This window comes from Anabrus simplex, chromosome 2 (genome assembly GCF_040414725.1).
Source record: "Anabrus simplex isolate iqAnaSimp1 chromosome 2, ASM4041472v1, whole genome shotgun sequence".
Taxonomy (NCBI): domain Eukaryota; kingdom Metazoa; phylum Arthropoda; class Insecta; order Orthoptera; family Tettigoniidae; genus Anabrus; species Anabrus simplex.
In genome coordinates this window covers 685537141-685563578 of record NC_090266.1, presented here as the reverse complement: position 1 = coordinate 685563578, position 26438 = coordinate 685537141, and the positions used below count along the sequence as shown (strand labels likewise).

The 26438-nt window shown below is 38.5% G+C and overlaps 1 protein-coding gene across 2 annotated transcripts in view; it reads left to right on the top strand.

Moving 5' to 3' along the window:
* The first annotated feature begins 605 nt into the window (after nucleotides 1-605).
* Nucleotides 606-26438, top strand: part of LOC136864372 (dual serine/threonine and tyrosine protein kinase) — a 331375-nt gene continuing 305542 nt past the window's right edge. The window contains exons 1-2 of one of the 2 annotated variants that reach the window (XM_067141287.2): nucleotides 606-1372; nucleotides 1516-1749. In XM_067141287.2, the coding sequence (XP_066997388.2) occupies nucleotides 1626-1749 (124 nt within the window). In that variant the 5' untranslated portion in view covers nucleotides 606-1372; nucleotides 1516-1625. Of the gene's footprint in view, nucleotides 1451-1515; nucleotides 1750-26438 lie in introns of both variants that reach the window. The other variant, XM_068226255.1, reaches the window with a different exon arrangement.

Genomic DNA, 26438 nt, shown 5'->3' with positions numbered 1-26438 from the left:
AAACATAAGACAATTGGGCAAATTACGTGAACGAAGTAAAGAAAGATGAAAGAGATTTGTGGAAAGCAGACGAATTACAGGAGGATGTCGACGATGAAATGTTTTTAATACGACTTTCTTCATCGTCCGGATCATCCTCAATGTCATCTTCCGAACGCGTTTCATCCAAAACGGGAACATCAGGCCTTGCAGAAATGATAGAAGGTGTACGTCCAATGTCTGAGAGCAATGCCAGTGATTACGGTATGTTGTATTTATTTTACAATCCTACAAATATTAATTTATTAATGAATGAACTTAAAATTACAAAATTACAAACGAAAAATATGGAACTGTGACGCCCTGTTTGAGTCACACACGAGCGTGAACTTCACGAGTCGATTCCGCAACAGCGCGCTCCATCTACGCTGTACTGCAAATTCAGTTTGGAACGCTCTATACACCGCGTGTACGGACATGGCTAGGAAATGCAGGACTTTGCGCTGTCTGGGCGTGGGACAGATGATGAGCTTGGCATATTAAAACTGCTAGAGGCCAGCCCCAACGGTGAAATTCCCAGGTCTGCTGCTCCGCGTAGTTGACATTTGGCCGGAGTATTGGCCTAAGTGGATCCTGAAGTGGCGTCAGAGACGTCATCAGGACACCGTTTCTTCCTTCCACCGTGCGGACTGGGAGTATCCGTTTCAAGGTGTAGGCTTATTTTCGCCTGCTCTAACTCCATTTCCCCATGGAGTAAAATAGGCGAAGTTGGTGGTGTCTTAGAATGACGTGGTAGTTGGTTGACTCATACTAAAATTAGCTCGAGGATTCTCATAGCTTCCAGAAGATTCTGGAATATTGTTGTTTTGACGACGTTACGATCACCGTTGAGCGCTCATAAGCGCGTGCCAAGTAGTGGAAGTCCGAAAGCACGGAATGCACTTTACTGTGTATAGAGATATATTATGATATTTATGTAAAGTTTTTCCTGTTCTAGGCTATAGCATTTATGAAGGGATATTTAGCTAAGATTTTGAACTATTTTCGAAATTATTAGAACATTATCACTACACTATGTCTGTAGAATCACTCAGTTTTGACCTGGTGAAATGGCAATTGATATCTATTACATGCCATTCTGTTATACTAGTTTAGGAACTTCCCTTTCACCGTTACCTGATAATTTGAGAACGGTTACTAGCTAGTAGTGTTCTTAAGAGCGCCTGTTATTTTCCTGCTATTTTTAACTGTTACATATTTTTATGCTTTGATCTGTCCATGTCCATGGCTAACTGTGCATGAGCGTGGAGCATTATAACCTTAATCATGCCTGTCACTTTTGATGTAATTCTGAAATAAATTATTCGACAGTGATTTTTAGTGGTTAGATGCGGTAAGAGCTAACGTTTCGTTTCTTTTCTTCTCTTTTCTTTTACCTAGTTTTGTTTGAGAGTTAATATGCTGCTTAAAAGTGAGTACAATATGACACTTGGTATGACAGGTGATTTAAACATGTATTGTTCGTGTGTTTGGCAGGTTCCAGATTCTTGTCATTTTTTATTGTTTCTTTTAAAAGAACGGAGGATGTTGAAGACGATGCCAATATCTTTATTCTAGATGAGATTTGCCGCGGTATTTTTAACGAAATGCTTAGCGATATCCCTCAAGAGTTTAATAAGTTTACGAGGAACTGTCAACATCTACGCCGTATTTTGAAAGAAACCCACCGGGCATTAGACGAGATAGTTGCAGCTAATATATTTGCTGTTGGTACGTACGCTTTATTTAATTTTTAGATTAAAAAAAAAAATTGTAATACATGGATGGAGTGGAAGTGGTTCCTTTGGGTTCCAGATTTAGCTATGGATTGTGCCTCACATCATTTGTTGAATACTGTACTATATTTCATCTCTTGTTGTTATGTTTGTAGACTTTCTACTGGATTGTTTGATATACATTATTAGTGTTTATTTTTCATGAAGAATGTTGAGGGAACGTTACTGTTTTGTCTAGTGACTGGAGTTGTGTTGTTTTGTAGCCCACATCAAACTAGGTGATCAATTTCTTTTATTTGATTTTGGCTGAGTAGATCATTGTTCAGTATGAAGGGGATCAAATCGCTTGGATCGAATGGAAATTTTTTCATGAACGAGATTTGTGTTTCTTAAAATCGCAAATTCCCACACTTGTTTACAAAATTTGGTATTTATGTGATTGATTTTTAGAAAATTCCGCGGTCCTTCCTGACATTGAAGTTAGAAGGGGCTACTGAGGAGGAGGGGGCAAGGCATGGGGGACTTGTGATAGGGTCCCTGGGATCTCAAGGGGCATGGATGTTTGATTATTTTAATGCCCTATAAAAATCCCAGCTCTTGCCCAGTATTTCATAGCGCATTTCTTGACCTCTATTTTGCAAGTCTATAATTTTTTCTTCTTCATTTTAGGGTTTGGTACATTAATTGCTTTAGCTCCACCTCATGGTTTGTGTGCATCGATTAATTTCAGATGACTGCTGGGCTGTATTGTCGTGAGCTTTTATGATTCTGTTTCTGAGGAAAGGTAGCACTTGCTATTGTGACCATCTAAGTGAGAAATTGAGATTAGCACTGATATTGAAATGTAATACCACACAGTGCCACAGCCAGAGGGGGCGCGGGGTCATGATGGGGAGTGCCCTTACTGGCGTCATTTTTGCCCAAGGTAGGTTAAACGTGATTCCGTCCAACCTTTGCGTATCGGCCATATGGTTGGATTGCCCCGCATATGACAGCCCTCCAGTTCTAACATCAGAGTACCCTCTTCTTTAATTGTCCAAAATTGTGAATTATTTCATTTGGTCTATGAAAGTGTGCTGTGGCCTTTCTCATTGTTTCTTGCCATCTTGTCTGCCATCCAATATGTTCCATTGTAAGCCTCCATGTCGCAGAGTGTGCCCAATCCAGACAAGTTGTCTTTTGCGTTGTCCAAGAAGTACCCGTTCTTCATCAATTCGATTGAGTAGGCCTGCCGTTTGTGACTCGATCTATCCAGGGCATCTTGAGCGGGTGCCTTCTTCACCACACTTAACGTTAAAGGTTGGAGTTCAATGCCATATTCCTCCATAATATAGCCCCACTCATCGAACAAATACCTTGAAAAATCTCTTCCTGTGCTCTAGGCTCAGTGTGTTGTTTTTCAGCACTTTCTGGTATTTGTAAAACACTCCTCTGGTCATTCAAAGTCACCCCTTGACATCTTGTTGACAGTAGCCATCCTAGGATACTATTCTCCCGAGGTATTTAAAGGACGATACCTGTTTGAGTGTCTTACTGTCATTGGAAATGTTGACGTCTTTCTTTGATTTACTTTTGACATCACATTTGTCTACGTTGTATTCATATTCATCCCATATTTATTGGACACTTCACATATCCGTAGGATCACCCTTTTGAGGGTACGTGGGCTACCTGCAGGAATTGCTCAATCGTCTACGAATTTCTGGGTGCACAACAACCCGACCTGCTTCTCTTAGATCCATGTTTTTTCTTCCCAGTGCCTCACGTAGGATTGTGTAGGCAGAAACATTGAAGAAACCTTGTTACAGTAAGCATCCTTGGTGAATGCTCTTGCAGATTCTTGCTGGATCTGAATTGGCACTGCCAATTCAGACTACTGCTTTTTATTTTCCTATATAGATCTGCTAAGTTACCAGCATAATTTCAATTCTAGGGCAACCAACCTGCTCCGATGAAGGAACATTATATGAAAAATGTATTTGAGAACATACAGTTTGCATTGTAGGTATTCGTAGCATTGTTCATGAAATTACAAAGTGCTCCTTTAAAGTCCTAGTCCTTCTCCAGTCATCTCTTCTCCCATTCACTTCTGTCTTCCTGTTGGTATCCTCACCTCCTCTGTATTTTGGTTGGTGCTTGTATTGTTATTTGAAATATGTAGTACTCCTATGAATGACAAATCGGTATAATTTTCAAAGTTTGAGACGTGTTTTTATTTATTTGTTGCATAATGGCATTGTTTTAGCACATCCTTTAACTTCCATATGTACCACGTGCTGAGTGGTATGGTTCCAGAAACATCCACACATAAGCATAATTACCTTTATTTAAGAATAGTATCCATTTATACAAATTATTTGAATATTTCAAATTTGATGGCTAGAAACTTGTCATTCCAAAAAAAAAAAAAAAGTATTTTAATTTTTTTGAGACTGTATTCCTTATTGTGGTTTAGGTACCGTACGCGGACCTTTTAGCGATACATGGACACCGTTGTGCTGAATAGGTCGACCTTGAGTATCTTCGAGATTCGTATTGGCAGCCTTTGAAACAAACTATGAATCGCTTATGCATTGCTGTTTGACATCTGGCGTACACTTTACGTACTAGTACTGTTGTTGTTTACACAGCAAAGCCAAACTATAGAATTCATGCTGGGAACAAGATTCGCATCGAGAAATGTTATATAATGTTATATAAAGTGTGTGTATGACAGTTGTTGGCTTAAGATAATGAAGGTTTAGAAAACTCATATCGATCGATCATATTATCGATTCAATTCAGATTTCATTTTAATTCTGTTGGCAGTATTTACCGGAACCGCGAGAGCTCCCTCCTTACTCCCCCCGCACAAAGAAATATCGCTAAAAGGTGATGTTGCACTTTCTGAAAAACAGGTTGCCCCCACCCCGAATCACAAGGCTGGCTGTGGGCGTGATTCCACATCAGTACATGAATATGCGGAGATTATCAGTGGAATACTGTGTAGGAGGGATACTGACTGGAAGGTGATTGGGGATTTAAATGAGACTATGGAATGGGAATTGGGAGTGAGATTTCTAAATCTTAATGGGAACTTAATAGGGATCTGCGCTCAGTTGGCCTTCACTTAAACCGCAGTGGTACATATAAGTTAAGAAATTTGTTTAGAAGGGTTATAGGGAGGTACATTCAGGGAAACGGGGTGGCATAGGGAGTGGTGATAAGTAGGGTTCGGAAGTTTAAGACCTAAAGAAGTACAAAATATGCAAGCAAATATGCCCTAAAAACTAGCTAAATATGACCTAAAAACTATAAAATAGGCCTATGACCTAAAAAACTATAAAATATGACATGAATTTTTGGGATAGGTAGAGTATCACTAACATACGGTAAGCGTCTTAAGTGCCAAAACGTGATCAGCGATAATACACCAGGCACATTTAATCGTACAAACTGACAGAGAACTACAGTACATTAAAATTTTTAACATTAATTCGTATCATAGCCTTCTGATGCAGTTCATGCTCGGTTTTTCTAAAAGAAAACCAGAAAAACCCGAAATACTAGCATGCTTTATGATATCTGTCATTGTAAGTTAGAAGACACTGTCTATCAGGAAGTTTATTGAGTTCATAATCGCACATACCTCTTAATCTTCTTTGCCAGCATTGCACATCACGACCATGTGCATTCTCAGGCTGTCGAAAAGAAATCTCCTTCGAAGGTCGCTCAGTATTTTTTTTTGTACTGGGAGAAGTTCCTTTCTACATCACATGATGTCACTGGAGAGTATTTAAACATAGTCAGTTCACTGCTGCTTAGTTTCGGGTCGTTTTCTCCTAAACCAGATCCATTACCCTCTAAAATGGCACCAATTCTGCACATTATTGCGTATCCTTCATTTGCACTCAGCACCTTACTAAGTTTGTTCTTCCCGCAAGTGACACTGTACCTCTTGCTTGTTCTACTTTGGATACCATGTCCTTTACTATTCCCAAACTGTCACATAATTCTAAACCAGCAGTTTCTAGGCGAGAGATAGTTTTCGATAGATCTCTATAATTTGAAGAAATGTATACTAATTGTCCCGACAAATCATTGGAAAGCTGTTCCTGTGCAATTTTTATTGACGATGCCTCACTGTTGTCAAAAGTAGAAACAATTTCTTGCACAGTTTTGTAGTAGTTCACAGTAGTACTCTACTGCGTTAAGCCACGTTCCCCAGCGGGTGAGCACTGTTTGAAGAGGAAGCGAAAGCGTGTGATCTTTGAATTTTGCCACCCTCAGTGGAGCCTTCACAAATATTTTCTTGACGTTTGATATTAACAGGTCAACATCAGGAAAATTCTGCCATATTTCTTCAGCAACTCTGTGCAATCCGTGAGCAAGACACGTTAAATGGACCATTTTTAGGTAAAGTATCTTTAGTCCCCTTGCTGATTTCACCATGTATGGTGCAGCACCGGTTAGTAACAGCAAGATTCGTTCTCGCTTAACTTCACCATCCCACAAAAGCTTCATGGCATTGTCAAAATTATTGCAATTGTGGAATGGTTGGCTGCATCTAGAACCTCAGAATGAATTAAATATACATCACCTGGACGATCCACGAGAAGCGTGCCAATTATAACATTCGGAACGTACCTACCACAAACATCTGTAGTTTCATCAACGGATACCTAGACGCTATTGATGCCTACACTAATTCTAATTTTTTGAAGTGTCTCTTCATTACAGGAGGGAAAATAACTTTTTCGCAATGTTGCCTTGTCCGGGATCGACTGTGTTGTGTATTTAGTTGAGAATTTTCGGAAGACCGAGCTCGATAGCTGCAGTCGCTTAAGTGCGGCCAGTATCCAGTGTTCGGGAGATAGTAGGTTCGAACCCCACTGTCGGCAGCCCTGAAAATGGTTTTCCGTGGTTTCCAATTTTCACACCAGGCAAATGCTGGGGCTGTACCTTAATTAAGGCCATGGCCGCTTCCTTCCCATTCCTAGCCCTTTCCTGTCCCATCGTCGCCGTAAGACCTATCTGTGTCAGTGCGACGTAAAATAACTAGCAAAAAAAAATTTGGAAGTGTTCGTTGTTCACTTTGTTAAGCGGAATATTGGTAGATACCAACATTTTGCACAGGTCTTTTGAGAAATTGGAAAGTTTGGTTGATGAAGATTTTGCTGTATCAAACAAAAGAGCCTGTCTGCTCTGTTCAGAAGACTTTCCATTCGCACATCTTTTATGCTTAGCCGCAGCGCAGTGCTGTTGCACATTAAATCGCTTTATTGCCACTACCTTAACTTCACACGCTTTACAAAAAAAAAAAAAAAAAAAAAAAATTGTTCCGTCAGTACTGAACGTCTCTTCACCAAACTCTTTCACGTATAGTTATGAATTTCATTGGTTCCGTATTGAACTTAACTTTACAGCTTCACTACACTTCACTTTTGGCACGATGGGGTTCACTGCAGTACTACAAGTATGACCAATCTGTTGAAATCCGTTGGTAGTGAAAGAGCAAGGGAGCTTTAACTCGACCCTGCAGGAAGAACTGGGCGAGATATAACGTGGCATTTCCTTGTTTGCTAATTGCTTCTGAGCTAAATATATCTGCTGGAGTGACATCCTATTGAAAGGCGGAAACACACTATCGTCATGTTCTGTGATCTCACGTGTACAGTGTCGCAATCTAAATTCTCCAGAAAGATGTGCTAGAAGACGTCCGTAGAGGAGCAGCTTCTTGGAATCGGGTCTTCTAAACTTGCTACCTGCCTGTTCCAGTAAAAGAAAGAAAAATATATCTACTACACTGTTCGGAAATCCTGTGTTTGAAACTGAACACAGGTAACATGTACCTTGTTAACGGCACCTTAATTTAAACAAAAATGCTGAAATTATAACCAAATATGACCATATATCACTAAAATGAGCAAAACAATAAAAATGACCAAAATACCGGTATGCATTTATAGGCAACATCAAATTGCTTTAAACGTGGTCAGGGACCCGTCATTCAAACTTAATTTTCAGATTTCGGGTAAAATGAGCTCAGGAAAAAAAATGACTTTTCCTTAACATCCGAACCTTAGTGATAAGGGTACAGGGAAGAGGAGGTCAAGTGGAGATGACATTAAAATGTTAGTGCTGAACTGTAGAAGTATTGTAAAGAAAGGAATAGAATTAAGTAATTTAATAGATATATACGTACCAGATATTGTAATAGGAGTTGATTCATGGCTGAGAAATGAAATAATGGTTGCAGAAATATTCTCACGGAACTGGAGTGTGTATCGTAGGGGTAGGATAGGAATGGTAAGAGGGGGAGGGGGGGGGTATTCATTCTGATAAAAGAAGAATTTGTAAGCCACGAAAAGTTAAAGGTGACAAACCTGAAATTCTAGCTGTAAGCTCATCTCTAAAAGATAATAGGCAACTTGATGTCTTTGGAGTGTACAGACCGGGAAAGGGTAGCGCTGACGCTGCAGTCACTTAATTGCGGCCAGTATCCAGAATTCGGGAGACAGTGCGTTCAAACCTCACTATCGGCAGCCCTGAAGATGGTTTCCTATGGTTTCCCATTTTCACACCAGGCAAATGCTGGGGCTTTATCTTAATTAAGGCCACGACTGCTTCCTTCCCACTCCTAGCCCTTTACTGTTCCGTCGTCTTTGCGACATAAAGCAACTTCAAAAATAATAAAGGTGTTCTTTAATCCACCTATTCAATACTTTAATATCCACTTATAGTGGTTACATAAACAGACTATCAGAAAGGAGATAATGAGCTACTTAAAAGGGGTCCAAAACACAATTGTCCTAATAAAGATAGAGAAATAGACATCATTAACACTGTAGCAGAAGCGAACATATCAAAACTCCCACGCGATGTACAAGACGAAGTAAGATTGGAGTTAAAGAAGAGATTGCCCAGATTAGCTAAAGAGATTTACACCAATTTTGATCCTAAACAACAGAAAACAATAAAAAAACATGAAATCAAAAATTGAAGATAACAATATTATACTTGACAAAAGAAAATATTTATAAAATCCTCCTATCAATACAAGTCAAGTCATCTGTTAGATGAAGCAAAGTCTATACATGTTTCAGCCTAATCTCAAGGCCATCTTCAGTGGTAAAACAATGATACATAATATACAAACAAATTAAAAATTGTAATGATGTGAAGTAACAGTGATCGTGATTAGTGAGTTAAAAACACATTGAGGTACGAAGTCCTCTCGTCTAATAGATCTTGCTGACGGTTAAATGAAAACACTATGCTGAGGAGTGTAGCGAGACCGTCAATACTATGAATAAAACGTGTATAACATTTGTAATTAAAAGTTGTCGTCTCGAATGGAGTTGACCTTGTCGGTCTCAAGTCACATTGACAACTCTTGTCGGTCTCAAGTCACATTGACAACTCTTGAGACTTGAGACCGACAAGGTCATCTCCATTCGAGACGACAACTTTTAGTTACAAATGTTATACACGTTTTATTCGTAGTATTGACGGTCTCACTACTCTCCTCAGCATAGTGTTTTTATTTAACAGTCAGCAAGATCTATTAGACGAGAGGACTTCGTACCTCAATGTGTTTTTAACTCACTAATCATGATCACTGTCACTTCACATCATTACAATTTTTCATTTGTTTGTATATTATGTAATCATTGTTTTTTTACTACTGAAGATGGCCTTGAGATTAGGCTGAAACATGTATAGACTTTGCTTCATCTAGCAGATGACTTGACTTGTATTGATAGGAGGATTTTATAAATATTTTCTTTTGTAAAGTGATAACCACCGAGCTCGATAGCTGCAGTCGCTTAAGTGCGGCCAGTATCCAGTATTCGGGAGATAGTAGGTTCGAACCCCACTGTCGGCAGCCCTGAAGATGGTTTTCCGTGGTTTCCCATTTTCACACCAGGCAAATGCTGGGGCTCAGGCCACGGTCGCTTCCTTCCCACTCCTAGCCCTTTCCTATACCATCGTCTCCATAAGACCTATCTGTGTCAGTGCGACGTAAAACAACTAGCAAAAAAAAAAAAAGTGATAACCGTCAATACGGAATGAGATTCATAACTTGCAATAATAACAATATTATAGTAACCAAGACTGACAAAGGGGCACAATCGTTTTGATAGATAAGGATACATATATAAAAAAAACTGAATTTTTTTTTGATAATAACAAAGTCACAGTAGTGACTAAAGATCCGTTAGCTGAAGTTCAACTCAACTTAAAGGCCTTACTTAAAAGATCCACATCTCTTTTTACCGAACAAGAACAACTAAAACTTGTCAGTATGAATCCCAGGCTCCCAGAAACTAGAGCTTTGCCCAAAACACATAAAGATGTTCCAATTCGTCTGATAATCAATTGCCGAAATTCTCCCATGTATAAGGTCTCCAAATACATTCATAATTTTTTGAAAAAAACATTACACTTTTAATAATAAACAACCATTAAAAAATTCCATTGACTTTTGTGACATTTTGATTAAATATGGCGTGCGTCCAAACCAGACGATGTGCTCGTATTACGTAGTGAATATGTTCCTGAATATTCTGACAGAAAAAACTGTTAATATTGTTCATCATAATATTTGTAAACACAATAATCTCAATAAAATGGAAGTAGAAGAATTCACTAGATTATTAAATTTCATATTAAACAATAATTACTTCTCATTTAACAATAAAATTTATAAACAGAATGGATTAGCAATGGGTGACCCAATATGGGGCATCCTTGCCGACATATTCATGGATTCAGTCAAACACAATGAAATAATAGCAAAAATTAAAGGAATTGATTTATGGTTGAGATATGTAGATGATACGTTTGTAATTATAAACAAAGATGTCACTAATACCCAGGAAATCTTGAACAGGTTAAATGAAATCGAACCTAATTTGAAATTCACAAAAGGGGGCGAAGTCGATAACTCATTGAATTTTCTAGATGTAACTGTTTCGCGTTAGGATAACACTCTTGATTGCCAAATATTTAGAAAACTGATACAATCATCTACAACTATAAACAATTTTTCATTACACCCGAATTCACATAAACAAGCATCTTTTCAGTTTAATTCACAGAGCACTTAGAATCCCTCTATCTTCCAAGAATTTGAAGAAAGAATTGAATTATATTAGGTACCTTGCTAAACAGAATGGTTTCAAAATAGAAATGATCAATAAATTGATCAATAAAATTAAGATCAAGTTATCCATGAATCTGATACAAGAAAAAACCAAAAATCTGAGTATGCTACATTTACTTTTAATAATCCAGATATACACCAGATTACTAACGTGTTCAAGAAACATAATTTTAATATAGCTTTTAGAGCTACTATTACTAACCAATCCATATTCTTTAATCATTAAAATGTTCATTATGACAGAAATCGTTATTTGGGATCAGGAGTATACAGGCTCAAATGTACACATTGTAATTTTTCATATGTTGGATAGATTGGGAGAAGCTTTGAGAAGATACATGCAACATGTTAACGCGGAAAAACATAGGAAATACTCAGCGATGAGTTTGCAAGTGAGGGAAACTGGTTACTGATTTGAATCCATAGAGAAAGACCTAGCGATAATTAGAAACATACAAAAAAGGGAGAATGTTGAACGAACTAGAAAGTTTGTATATCTATTTAGACCAGACGTATAATAAGGAACAGAATCTTAATGACATCACGGACAGTAAAAGCATTTTACATGAATTAACGCCAAAATTATTAAAGACAGTTAGTTCAAGTAAATTTAGGATACCTAATATATTTAATTCTTCATACTCTAGTGCTCCACCCATACCTACGGATATTAGGCCTACTTCCAACAAAACAGATAACTCCGCCCCTTTGTCAGCCTCGTCACAGTTGACTCCACCCATCCTCTCTTCCCTTCCACGCTTCCCATTCCTTCCCCTCCGAGTTCACTACCGCCTCTGCAGCACAGTTATAATATGAGACTCAGAGCCAACAGAAGGGCAGCTACCAACGCAACAGTAGATAGCAAATGACAGCTTTCAACAAACATGTAAGTCCTCTTCTGTTCCTAACAACGTAAACAGAATTCTCTCCTTGCGTTCAATTTCTTAATCCTTCCTTTCCTTCTCTTACAGGGAACATTTTCCAGTATCTATTGACATTTCCTGACAACGTCTCAGACAATAATATTGCCTTGGTGCTAAGGGCCCCTTCTGCAATAATTCAACTGATGCTTCAATTTCACCTTATGCTCACGATTTCATCAGCGGCCCTGAACATGTTGTATTTATGACATTCATTTTTGTGCTTGTGTTTCACGCCCTCATATCGTTGGCATTATGTCATTGTTAGTGGAATACCAAAGTGACACTTTTAAATGAACCATTTTAATTAGAATATCTAACGGAATAAGGTGTTTTTTTTTTGCTAGTTGCTTTATGTCACACCGACACAGATAGGTCTTACGGCGACGATGAGACAGGAAAGGGCTAGGAGTGGGAAGGAAGCGGCCGTGGCCTTAATTAAGGTACAGCCCCAGCATTTGCCTGGTGTGAAAATGGGAAACCACGGAAAACCATTTTCAGGGCTGCTGACAGTGGGGTTCGAACTTACTATCTCCCGAATACTGGATACTGGCCGCACTTAAGCGACTGCAGCAGGAATTAGTTTTAGTCTGTGACAAAATAGTTTATGGTTTAATCATTGACAGTGTTTCCATTAACATGTTTGTATAATGTATCATTTTTCACATTTTTATGTACTGAATTTTAGTAACTGGCTAAACTTTTAGCTTCCATATTAATATAAGGTGTACTCTTGAAGATTGTTTTTAGGCTGAAGATGCCCTAAATTGAGGGCAAAACATGTACCATTTAACTGATAGTCTGTTTATGTAACCACTGTAAGTGGAAATTAAAGTATTGAATAGGTGGATTAAAGAACGCCTTTATTATTTTTGAACTGTAAATTTTCAATACGGACCAAAAATGAGATTTATAACATGTAATAGTAAAGCAATTTGAAAAAAAAAAAAAAGATTCAGAATTATTTGATAAGATAATCAGCTGTGTGGGAAACGATGTGGAAAGGAATGTGATAGTAGCGGGTGATCTCAATTTACCAAACGTCAGTTGGGAAGGTAATGCAAATGACAGGAAGCATAACCAACAAATGGCAAATAAGTTAATATGGGAAGAGCAGCTGATTCAGAAAGTGATGGAACCAACTAGAGGGAAGAATATTCTGGATGTGGTGCTGGTAAAACCAGATGAGCTCTATAGAGAAACCGAAGTAATAGATGGTATTAGTGATCACAAACCTGTTTTTGTCATAGTTAATAATAAATGTGAAAAAAAAGGAAGGAATTAAAATTAGGACTATTAGGCAGTATCCTATGGTTGATAAAACAGGTATGAGGGAGTTTATAAAGAGTAACTATGATCGTTGGAGAATGGTAAATAAAAATGTAAACAGACTCTGGGATGGGTTTAAAGCAATTGTTGAGGATTGTGGAAATAAGTTTGTACCTTTAAAGGTGGTAAGGAATGGTAAAGATCCACTGTATTATAACAGGGACGTAAAGAGACTAAGAAGGAGGTGCAGGTTGGAAAGAAATGATTAGAAATGGCTGTGGAAGTAAGGAGAAATTGAAGGAACTTACTAGGAAATTGAATCAGTTATTTCAGGAAGCGGACTTCTCCAGCACTGCGTTTTGAGATATTCAACAAAATATACGAAGGCCATCTGGAAAATGGTACCCGTTTGCGCAATAAAGACACAGGAGTAAATATTAACAAATATACACCTTTTTATTGGAAAGAGCATACTTTACACTACTTCTCCACAATCTCCAAGCTAATTTAGGTGTTTGTCATAACGTGGGACGAGTTTTTGTATTCCAGCGTCATAGTCCTCCGCTGCCAGCGTATTGAGATACGTAGTCACGGCTCGTTTAAGTTCTTCATCCCTGTCAAATCTTTTTCCCGCCAGAAAGTCTTTAAGCTTCGTAAAGAGATGAAAATCCGAAGGGACCAAGTCCGGGCAATACGGGGGATGGTCGAAGGTTTCCCACTTGAATTGCTGCAAAAGTTGTGTTATCGCAGCTACATGAGGCCTGGCATTGTCATGAAGGAGAATGACGCCTGTAGACAATAGAACTTGCCATCGATTTTTGTATTGCCCGCCGTAATTTCTTTAATGTTTCACAGTACGCATTAGCATTAATTGTGTCTCCACGGGCCATAAAATCAATGAGCAGTACACCTCGGCGATCCCAGAAAATGGTTGCCATGAGTTTCCTGGTGGACAGAACTGTCTTGAATTTTTTTGGTTTGGTTGGTGAATGAGCATGATGCCACTCCATTGACTGTTGTTTACTCTCAGGTGATGCATAACAAACCCATGTTTCGTCCCCAGTAATGATGCGAGTCAGGAAAGAGTCTCCTTCATCGGAATAACGTCCCAGAAACGTCAGTGCTGCAGCCATACGCTTGCTTTTGTGCTCCTCTGTAAGCATGCGAGGGACCCACCTTGCACAGATTTTTGAATAATGCGGATGGTCTTTGACAATTTCATGAACAATTGAGGCGTCTAGTATCAAAACCGGCCAAGTCACTCAAGGCATATTTTTCAATATGGACGAAAAACCTGTAGAGACAAAGCAATGATGGTCAGAAAAGATTTTTTTTTCACAGTTATATCCTTAATGGTTTAATATTTAAGTTCCGCTGTTTTGAGAAATCTAACTCGTAATTAACCCATCTTTTTTGTTAATTTAAATTTTGACTTGGCCGTTTTTGTTGCAATTTTGTACAATTTCACAAGGTATGAAAGTAAATCTTTCAGTTCTCCACTCAGAACAATATCCACGTTACAGCACACAATAATGACAAAATATGAGTACACCGGAAATAGGATTGCTTTGGCGCCAATGACGGTAAGAAGCCCACGAATACGTAAATCAGTGTTGCAAACGAACAAAAAACAAAATATAATGACTTCAAAGAATATACTTTACAAGGAACGATTTTGCCTACTGATATTATCACATTGTTGCTTAATGTAACAACACAAGATTCCAGACAATAATGCTGCATCATAAAGATTGTCGCTCGTTCCTTGACTTGGCCGGTTTTGAATTCACTGGCTGCATGACTTGGCCGATTCTGTTGCACGACCGAGAATTCAGTGGTCTATAACATGAAGACATGGGCGATTTTAAAGCATATTCTTGTTTCACCTGATAGTGCTATACTTCTACTTCAAATTGATAACCTTAACTCATTTTCGTAAATTTTGTGACTTGGCCGGTTTTGATTCTAGACGCCTCAATTGTTCGAGACACATTAGGAAAATGTTCACAGAGTTCATCAGTTGTGACGCGCCGATCGTTCCTCACGCATTCGTCTACTGCGCTCAGCAGTTGGTCTGTAATGACAGATGGTCTCCCTGAACGCTCCTCGTGTGTATTTCCCCTCCCCAGGTTGAAGTTGCGGCACCAGCGCCGAACAGACGACTCATCCGTCACATTGTCTCCATAAACCTTCGTTAATTGGCGATGAATATCACAAGGTCGAACATTTTGTGCATTAAGAAATTTAATCACGGCCCTCACTTCACAACTGGCAGGGTTCTCAATTTGTTTAAACATTTTAAACTATCACAGACACAACACAGGCAATGCTAGCGTCGCGCAACCTCGTACAGAGCAGGCAGACAAGCCACTGACGCGGTCTGATCTTGCCCAGCGGCTACCCGAGTCGTCAGTGCTTCATGCGGCGCTAACGGGTACTACTTTCCGGATGGTCCTTGTATCTGTATGATTCAAAATGAAATGAAATGGATTCATACTTTCCCCAATTCTTAATTAGGTGATGGTGCATTTTTTTATTGCAGCAGTCTTTCCTTAGGCTCCTGGTTTCCCTGTATACAGTATATGCTCATAACTTTGGTAGAGAAGTCAACTTTCTGTAATATACCAGATTTTTTCTATGAGAGAGTACATTAAATTTATATTTTAAATAATTCCAACTTTATTTCTCAAGAAAACTGCTTTAGTGAAGCAAATTAAAGAACTGTTAACATGAATTATGCATAAAAATGACCTTTGAAATGGAGATTTTGGTGAAAATTTCATTCATCACTAATTACTTCTGCACCTACAGTTTAAAAATTTACTGTAGAAATCTTTGTGTTCCTCTGGGATAGCCAAGGAGCTGATTTGTCACTGAATTTCTTTGGATTTATAGGAACTTTTCCATTTGGATAATCTTTCATATCTGGTAGAGCTGATGGCGGTGTGGGTGGCAACTTGAACGAGTGATGAGTAAGTCCATCGATGTAGTTCTTGGCAACCACATGACAGCTGCTCTCTTCACTGTAATTAAACTCAGTAAAGTTTGATGTAGCAAATGCTACCTTCTGTTCACGTGGAATGTTGTGACCTTGCGACTGCAGCGAGAGACAATTTCTCTTGTAAAATTTGGGTTGCCAACTATGGAAATCAAGAATGTCAACTGTTTCTATTACCTTTATTTGAAGCATGCCAGTTTTACTTGACTTACTAATACATTCAACGTACTCTTTAATACAATATATCCTATCCATTTTTCTAATATTTTGCTTTATCAGTCCGAAATCTCGATCATTAGGTAAGAAATAATGGCCCCGCATGGGAAAGTAATGAGTGACCGTCTGAAATTTGTGAAGAGAGTCTAAAGATTCTAAAAATCGGACAACTATATTGTTCTTGTTTGGTCCACAGCACCCGTCAGAATAAATGTAGAGATATTTCACTTCAGGAGGGATATCTGGTTGTGTATAATCAAGAAGAAAAGAACAGACTTCGTTAGCGCCCTTCCTTGCAATTCCCTCATGGTACGTGTTGTCTTTTAGATTATGAATGTTGAAAACACTGACATTCATCTGCTTCAGGTAAAAAACCTCTTGCACAGGGATTACAGGAAATTCAAGGTTTTGCATGTAGTCCATTGAAATTCCATGAACTTCTTTACTTGATAGACATTTTTCACAAATTCTTTTAATGGCCTTTTAAGACTTGGAGCTTCTTCGTTTGTGAGTTATTAGCCCTGCCGCAGCAGCACGTTTTGCTGCATCATTTAGAGACTTTGATTTAAGTTTTAAACTGAGTTGTTCAGACTTACAGCATATGTCGACTTGTGGTCTTCCGAATGAAAGGCTGAACCTCTCATGGAATATTTTCAAAAAGAACTGTAGGTAACTGCAACATTTGGATATTTCTCCTTGTGTTTGTGCATTAGTAGTACATTATGTTTAGCACTAAGGAATTCGACATCCCTTGTTGTATAGTGTCCCTTTTCTTTGTTCGGTGCCATTTGATGTGGTCCTCCACCATGATAGCAATTTCACCAGAAATAGCGTTTCCTGATCTCAGTTTCCCACACGTCCTTAGGACTCTTCCCGGCTGCAAGTACTGTAGTGCGCCTAGCCTGGCAGTTCTGTGCTTTGAAATACTGTGGATACTCAACAAGGCTTTGTTTTTACAAATTTCTACACGTCCATTGCTACAATTTACTGAATACTTGGAAGTTCTGACTATTGACTTGACTATTTTTACAATCCATGTCATAAAACTTTCTTCCTGATCACCATGTGAAACACGCTGAAAACATTTTCTATGGCACCTAAAAACATTAAAGGATATCCTTTTAAATTCCGTAACATTTGCAGCACTAGGCATAGCAAATGGTTATAAAATAAAACGTTAGAACACTTCTCTTGCTGCTTAATGAAACCACAATTTATCTTTATTGCTAATACCGCTATTTTATTAACCGGGAGGAAATGTTTTAGGAACCTCTATGTTGAAAACACATACTTGGACCTAACCTATAGAACACGCAATAATCAATACTCGCCCACAATTTTCACCAGCCGTCATAAGGCTAACAGGTTTTCCTGTTCACATATCCTAAGCCTCGGATTCTACTTCTTTCAATTACTTCCTGCTTGTATCCACTCTCTTTACACCTTTTTGTGTTTATTATTTCCTTCAATGGGAACACTAACATCAATAGACTCCATATTGTAACTCGCAGTAACAGTGACACTCGCACTCTGCTTTCAGTGAGACAATATATCGCATCAAGTCGATCATTACAGGCAGAAAGCGGCCATCTCCCGGAGAGGTCCGGTTTCTGCATGAAATGTTAAATCTTATACCATCATAGAGAGAACTTCCAGAGGTCGGAGATGTACAATTTCTGCCTAAAATGATAGCTCCATGTTAGAAGACAGCATATGTACCCTTAACTGAAAACCACAAAAAACTGGAGAAGTCCGGTTCCTGAAATAACTGATTCAGTTGAATCTAGCAAAGAAGTCAGCTAAGGATAACATGATGGCAAGCATAATTGGCGGTCATACAAATTTTAGTGAAAAATAGAAGAGTATGTATTGGTACTTTAAGGCAGAAACAGGTTCCAAGGAGGACATTCTAGGAATCATCAATGAACAAGGGGAGTGTGTATGTGAGGATCTTCAAAAGGCAGAAGTATTCAGTCACCAGTTACAAGAATAATGTCCATATAGAGGGGGTGACTAATACTAAGGAAGTATTAAAATTTACCTGTGATAACAATGGCATTTACATTAAGATACAAAATTGAAAACTAGAAAAGCGGCTGGAATTGGTAAGATTTCTGGGGATATACAAAAGACAATGGGTTGGGATATAGTATCATATCTGAAGTACTTATTTGAGTATTGTTTGCATGAAGGAGCTATACCAAATGGAGAGTTGCTATAGTAGCCTCAATGTATAAATAATAATATTATTTGCTTTACGTCCCACTAACTACTTTTACGGTCTTCGGAGACGCCGAGGTGCCGGAATTTAGTCCCGCAGGAGTTCTTTTACGTGCCAGTAAATCTACAGACACGAGGCTGTTGTATTTGAGCACCTTCAAATACCACCAGACTGAGCCAGGATCGAACCTGCCAAGTTGGGGTTAGAAGGCCAGCGCCTTAACCGTCTGAGACACCCAGCCCGGCGCAGTGTATAAAGGAAAGGGTGATAGACATAAAGGTGAAAATTACTGGCCAGTCAGTTTAACATGCATTGCATGTAAGCTTTGGGAAAGCATTCTTTCTGATTATATGAGACATGTTTCCAAAATTAATAACTGGTTTGATACGAGGCATTTTTGGGTTTAGGAAAGGTTATTTCACTGAAGCTCAACTTGTAGGATTCCAGCAAGCTATAGCAGATATTCTGGATTCAGGAGGTCAAATGGACTGTATCACGATTGACCTATCTAAGACATTTGATAGGGTAGATCATGGAAGACTACTGGCAAAAATGAGTACAATTGGACTAGATAAAAGTGGCTGAATGGGTGGGTATATTTCTAGAAAACAGAACTCAGGGAATTAGAGTAGGCGAAGCTTTATCTGTCCCTGTAATAATTAAGAGGGGAATTCCTCATAGCAGTATTATTAGACTTTTATGTTTTCTTATATATATCAATATGTGTAAAGTGGAAATAGAGATACGGCTTTTTGCAGATGATGTTATTCTGCACAGAGTAATAAATAAGTTACAAGATTGTGAACAACTGCAAAATGACCTTGATAATGTTGAGACGGACAGTAGGCAATGGTATGATGATAAACGGGGATAAAAGTCAATTTGTGAGTTTCACAAATAGGAAAAGTCCTCTCAGTTATAATTATTGCATTGATGTGGTGAAAGTTCCTTTTGGGGATAAGTTGTAATTACCTAGGTGATAATATGAGGAAAGATCTTATTTGGGGTAATCATATAAATGGGATTGTAAATAAAGGGTACAGATCTCTGCATATGGTTATGAGGGTATTTAGGGGTTTCAATAAGGATGAAGGAGAGGGCATATATGTCTCTGGTAAGACCCCAACTAGGATATGGTTCCAGCATATGGGACCCTCACCAGGATTACTTGATTCAAAAATTGGAAAAAATCCAAAGAAAAGCAGCTCGATTTGTTCTGGGTAATTTCCGACAAAAGCGTAGCGTTACAAAAATGTTGCAAAATTTGTGCTGGGAAGACTTGGGAGAAAGGAGACGAGGTGCTCGACTAAGTGGTGTGTCTCACTAAGTTTACAAAAGGAGTATTTCTTAACCCACCTATTCAATACAATTAATTCCACGGTTATGTGGTTAAACGAACATAGAAATTACTAGATTTAAAAGAGACATGTTTCGCCCATCTTTTATTGGGCAGCATCAGTCTTATTTAATCTTACAACAAGCTTTGTTTTGAGGACATTACCACTTATAAAAATTAAACTGTTAATTTCTTAAAAGTATTGACACCGTGGAATATTTATTATACAAAATAAAGATATTGAGACTTACCGTAACATATACAACACATGTTAAAATTACTTTAAACAATTTAAAATGTTCGTCTAAAAAGAAAAGAATTTTGTGTCATAATAAATCTAAAAATAACACACATCCGACACTGAAATGGATCCTCTTCGTAAAAAGTTTGAACATACGCATCGCTTGAGGATCGGATTATCGAACCCAAGACTTCAGTAGACAAAAATGGTATTACAAAATGCAAAAGTTGAGGTTGAATTCTGTTTTTTATGAAAAACACAGGAGCTAAAAATACTTGGCCAGAAAGAAAGCGAATGGGTTTGCTCAACTTTTGCATTTTGTCATACCATTCTTGTCTGCTGAAGTCTTGGGTTCGATAGTCCGATCCTCAAGCGATGCGTATGTTCAAAATTTTTACGAGGAGGATCCATTTCAGTGTCGGGTGTTATTTTTAAATTATTATGACACAAAATCTTTTCTTTTTAGACGAACATTTTAAATTGTTTAAAGTAATTTAAGCATGTGTTGTATATGTTATGTCAAATATCTTTATTTTGTATAATAAATATTCCACTGTGTCAATACTTTTAAGAAATCAACAGTTCAATTTTTATAAGTGATAATTTTCTCAAACCAAAGCTTGTTTTAAGATTAAATAAGGCTGATGATGCCCAATAAAAAAAAGGGCGAAACATGTCCCTTTAAATCTTGTAACTTCTATGTTCTTTTAACCGCATAACCATGGAATTATGGTAATTGTGTTGAATAGGCTAGGTGGGGTAAGAAATATTCCATTTATAAAAATAGTGAGATAGCTGTTATCAATCCGGAACAAGGTTGAGAGTAATGGTTTGCAAGTGGTGTGTTCCGAGCTGTCAGTGGAGAGATGGCATGGAATGACGTTAGTAGACGAATAAGTCTGAGTGGTGTCTTTAAAAGTAGGAAAGATCACAATATGAAGATAAAGTTGGAATTCAAGAGGACAAATTGGGGCAAATATTAGTTTATAGGAAGGAAAGTTAGGGATTGGTATAACTTACCAAGGGAGGTGTTCAATAAATTTCCAGTTTCTTTGCAATCATTTAAGAGAAGTGTAGGAGAACAACAGATATGGAATCTGTCACATGGGCAATTGCCCTAAATGCAGATCAGTAGCGATTGATTCCATTATATCTGGATCCTCTCCTCTTTAAACTCTGCAGTGGGACTGGAAAATATTCAGGATACTGTACCCAGACTTTTATTAGATATTATTACCAGCAATAATGTTCATATTTTACTTGTTTTGAGTAAGTTAATGTATTAAATTGTATTTTAAAAGAAAAATCCTTATCTGTACACATTTTATTTGGTACTTTATTAAGAAGTTGGGGAAGAGAGGTGGGGTGGGCGGTATTCTGCCATTCTTATTTATTAAGGGGCCCAGAATTTATGTGCATGACTCGTTGAACTCTAATGTATATTTATCACCTTTACCAATGAGAATTTTAATGCTCCAGTTTGCGACTTCTCTCCTGGTTTATGTTGAGTCACTTGTAATGAATTTTCATTGTGTTTAAATTTTGTGTAGCTATCAGTTTTCATTCTGGAGATAGTGGGTTTGAACTCCATTGTTGGCAGCCCTGAAGATGGTTTTCCGTGGTTTCTCATTTTCACACCAGGCAAATGCTGGGGCTTAAGGCCACGGTCATTTCCGTCCCACTCCTAGCTCTTCCGTGTCCCATTGTTGCCATAAGAGCTGTCTGTCGGTGCAATATAAAGCAGATTTAAAAAATTATATTTTTTATTAGTGACAAGTTAAAAACTTATTAGGTAGTCAAGCACTGGTATTCTGGAAACATCTCCCGGTTATACTTTAATAGCTCGTTCAAATTTTAAGGAAGGTGAAAATTAATAAAAAATTCTGTCAAATGATATATAAAGTGGATGAGAGTGGAGATCCTTCCTTTATGCTTGTCAGAGATCCACCACACTGCCCATAGAAGTATTGTTACTTATGTAGAAAAATTAAAACAGACACTGTGTCTATTTCTGATATGCAGCCATTCCTTGTGTTCCTATTGGCTGCAGGGCAGTTACTGTCTTCTATAGATCTTGCATCATATCTGACCCACTGCTACCACATTCTGTGAAAATAATGAAACTGCTGAGTTCAAAAGTGAATTGCCTTGTGCAACTGTTGTGGTTAAACTCTGCACAACATAATTATATCAACTACTTAAAAGGTGAAATTCAATGGTTTTGTCAATAGCCAGTACTGTCACAAGGGTACTAGAGGCCTGTGGGCTGCTTTGTGGCTCTAACCTGCACCCTCTTTGCTTGCCTCCCAGCCCAAAGGTGTTGTCACTAGCGGAACTAATCAATCCAGACCAAAGGTCTTGTCGCTAACTAGACCTAACCAGTCCAGACCAAGGGCCTTGTCACTAACAAATTCAGACCAATGGTCTTGTTGTCGCTAGCCAAAAGTGTTGTCTCTGGCCCGAATGAATTTCCTAAGCTAGCACTTGTGTATAGCGGGCTGTGCCATCGCGTGAACTGTGCTGTGTTGCATTCCAATAATAATAAAATGTTATTTGCTTTACGTCCCACTAACAACTTTTCTGGTTTTCGGAGATGCCGTGGTGCTGGAAAATAGTCCCACAGGAGTTCTTTCATGTGCCAGTAAATCTACAGACAACAGGCTGATGTATTTGAGCACCTTCAAATACCACTGGACTGAGCCAGGATCGAACCTGCCAAGTTGGAGTCTGAAGGCCAGCGCCTCAACCGTCTGAGCCACTCAGCCCGGCATGTTGCATTCTTAGGCCCTCTGCACATGGGTTGACTGTTTTGCGATGCAAGTTTGTAATTGCTTGCACATTCAACCGTTTGGTGATCTCTCATGTGTAGGAGAGTAGGTAGCTGCACATGGGTCGACAGAAACAGGACTGGTTTGAAATTTGTTTTCATCTAGTCATGTGTGATCATGCTTTACAGCTGGTCTCCTGTGACCGTACTTGCAGGGTCGTGAGACAGTTTCAGTTGCACAGTTGCACCGCAGAAATGTTGAAGATGTGTTATTGTAGCATTGTTATTGGTTATATTCCTCACATTGTGAAGTGGTGTTTGTTGATATTCAAAATGATCAGGCATGGAATATAAAATTTGTCGAAGTGGTGGAAAAGCGTGAAGTGCTGTATACTTATCTTCCTGGGTATTCCAGGAAAGTCGTGACTGAAAGAGTATGGCAAGAGGTAGTAGCTGAACTAAAAATTGCAAGTATGTAATGGTATTTTTGTTAGGTATTTGTTTTACAACACCCACTGTTAATATTGATAATAGGTAATATTATTGCCTGTTTGTGGTACAGTGTATTTCCATTGCCAGAGTAGTGATGCACATGGAGAAAGAAAATAGTATGCCAAATAATTCCTTAAAGTAGTTGCTGAAGAACAGTCATGTAAGTTATTACAGTTTGTCTTGTTATATTGGTAGCTATTCCCACAATCTCATTATCTTCTCCTGTATCTGGCAGCCTGTAAGCCTCCATTCTCGATTATGTACTTAGTTGTAGAGGACACAAGCAGCTTTTACAATATCATTCACTGTTCCTGCTTTTCAACATAGTATGGGCCCATTCAATACCGCAAACTTTTCTGCTGCCATTCCAAAGGCACATTCAGTAGTTTTCCTTCTCTAGTTCCACCTGTAATTGAAGATAGTTTTCACATTGTCTAGGGTGCTTTTTGCATAGGGCCTCATGAAATTGCATGACACTTCGCGAACGTTTCATCTCCCACAAAGTAGTAAGGAAATGGATAGTTAGTTTCATCGTATCTCAATGGGGAAGGCGAAGGAATGTCAAAACCTCCTTGGGTCATCCAGAATTTCATTGCACTGGCGTTCAAAATACCTCCTTCACTGTAACCTGGTTTGATGATTGTGAAAAGTCCATCTGCATCACAGCATGTCATTAGGACTGTAGAATGCTTGAACTTGTAGTTGTAATTTTGAGAACCGTTATTTGGAAATTTCTGTATTTGAATATGCTATGCGTCCACAGCTTCAACGCAGTTGGGAAGGTTCCATATCTTGAAATGTTCAGCAACCTTTTTCCATTGATCTCCTTTAGGTACAGGCATATACATTTCATTCTATACGTCGCAGGTTTTTGTCGTAGTATTTTTAACAATTGCTCCGACTATGGTCTCCCCTCTTGCAGAATATAAAGAAAGTGATGCAAAGGTAAATCTAGTAGCTGGGCCAATGAACTGGATGTAAGGCCCCCTTACACAACAAGCATCACATCTGGTAACCAAGTACCTGTAAAGAAGGAAATAAATATGAAAAAGGCAGAACATAAAATATTTTTATATTTTTTAGTGTCACTGTGTTTAAACATTGTGGAGCTGTATTCATTTCATTGATTTTAGTGGCTGAGAGCAAAGGGAAGTGGCATAATATTTGTATAGTTCTTATACACAAACTGGAACCTTCACCAAGTGGATTGGGAAGAAAGAAAACTGCAGACGCCATGCATTTGTGTTTGCCATTCATAAAAGTGTTGCATGCTCTCTTGTCTGGAAATTTCCCACAAATACCACAACATGAAGCGACAGACAACATATTAGAAAATTCAGAAGGATGTGAGATGGTAGTGGCCCACTGGAGGATTCATCAGACATAGTGCAGTCTTCACAAGTCATCCTTCCATATAGGGTTGGCACCCGCAACCCCACAGATGTGGGAAAAGAAGAAGAAGAAGAAGAAGAAGAAGAAGAAGAAGAAGAAGAAGAAGAAGAAGAATAGTGCAGTCTTCACAAGCACCACAACTTCTGATACAACCACCATCCCCCCAGCATTGCTTGAGAGAACAGTACTGCTGCAACAGACTTGAGCTAAGAAAAGCCTGATGGTCAGGAATAAATCAGCAGCAGATGCAGATAATTGTGTGGATGAATATTTCAAAGCCACAAAAGCAAGACTGGGAACCTCTGCTAACGTAACTGCTACTAGCTCTCACAAAATTGAAAGGAAAGAGGTTATCGAAATGTTTCTACCGAGCTGAAATAAAAGTATTTACAGATTCTCAAATTACTGTAAACTATTCAAATCTTCAATTTTCAGCATTATTGAAGAGAGATCTCTCCCCATCACAGGTCTACTCTTCACAATTTGAGACCTGTGCAGAATCACTTTAGGGAATGTTTACTGTATGATGTGGAATGTTGTGGTAGAATATTTTATTCGTATTCCATTTAGCTACCTAACCTGTATGGTGTAAAAGATTATTGTGGTATATTTTAATTGTATTCACCTTATCTACTTAAGTAACCACTAGATTGTTCTGTGATATTTGGTAGGACTTTCGAAACAGGGGGTGTTGTCCCCTGTCAGTTCTAGAAATATGTCCTTACTAATTCTGGAAGATGGAAAGTTCGCGATTAGTGTCTGGTGTATGCTCTGGAGCATGGTGAAAACATCGCGACTGGATAAAGAGATATGATTGGTGGATCTGGGTGGCGATAGGCAAGCTCCTGTGCTCTGATTGGTCACTCGGTTATCACACCAAGGCCAGACTTCCCTTTTTAAGTGAACGAGGCAGGATTTCGTCGTCTTTTCGTTCTCTCGTCAGTCCAGCGTTCTGATGCACGTCGGCGAATCCTCGCTCCCGAAATGGGCTACCTAGGGGTAAGCACTGTCGATTTCAGTTCCACGTTAATTCACTTTTGATGTTCGCTTGTATTTACACATAGGAGTCTGCCCTACTCGCCCAGACTCGCCACTCAATTTCGCAGATATCTTAGAAAGCACGTTAACTTTCATTTAATATTGTATTTGTATCTTGTGTTTCCACCTACCCTCAATACTGTATTGTAGAACCTTGATTATGCTAAGATATATTTAGTTAACCTCTTGACCTAATAGCAAAGTTCTTGGCAAGTACATCTAATCTTGTATTCATAAATTATGTAACTGGATTGTTTGGATAGATGAATTTTGTTTGAAACTTACATTGTATTGTTCATTTTGGGAATAATATCTTGAATCAAAGATCACCATTGATTTTTCTGGAAACCTGCAACCTTCGTATCTCTATGGCCCTAGTAGGTTTGCCCAGACCCTTTCCACGTTCGTTATGGTAGTCGTCACGTTGCCCAACCTGATATTTATTTTGTGCGTATTGGCGTAGTCCATCCGATGTTTATGGTTTGTTAAGGTATTTAAATGCTGTGTAATTCGATTTGTTTTCCTCTTTTCTAAACTGTGTATTGTGTAACTGCTGGAAACCGGTTACACAATTGATCACAATTGTCTCATCACAGTCTGATTCTACACATACTTCTGGCATTTCACATACCTCTGCAATGCACCT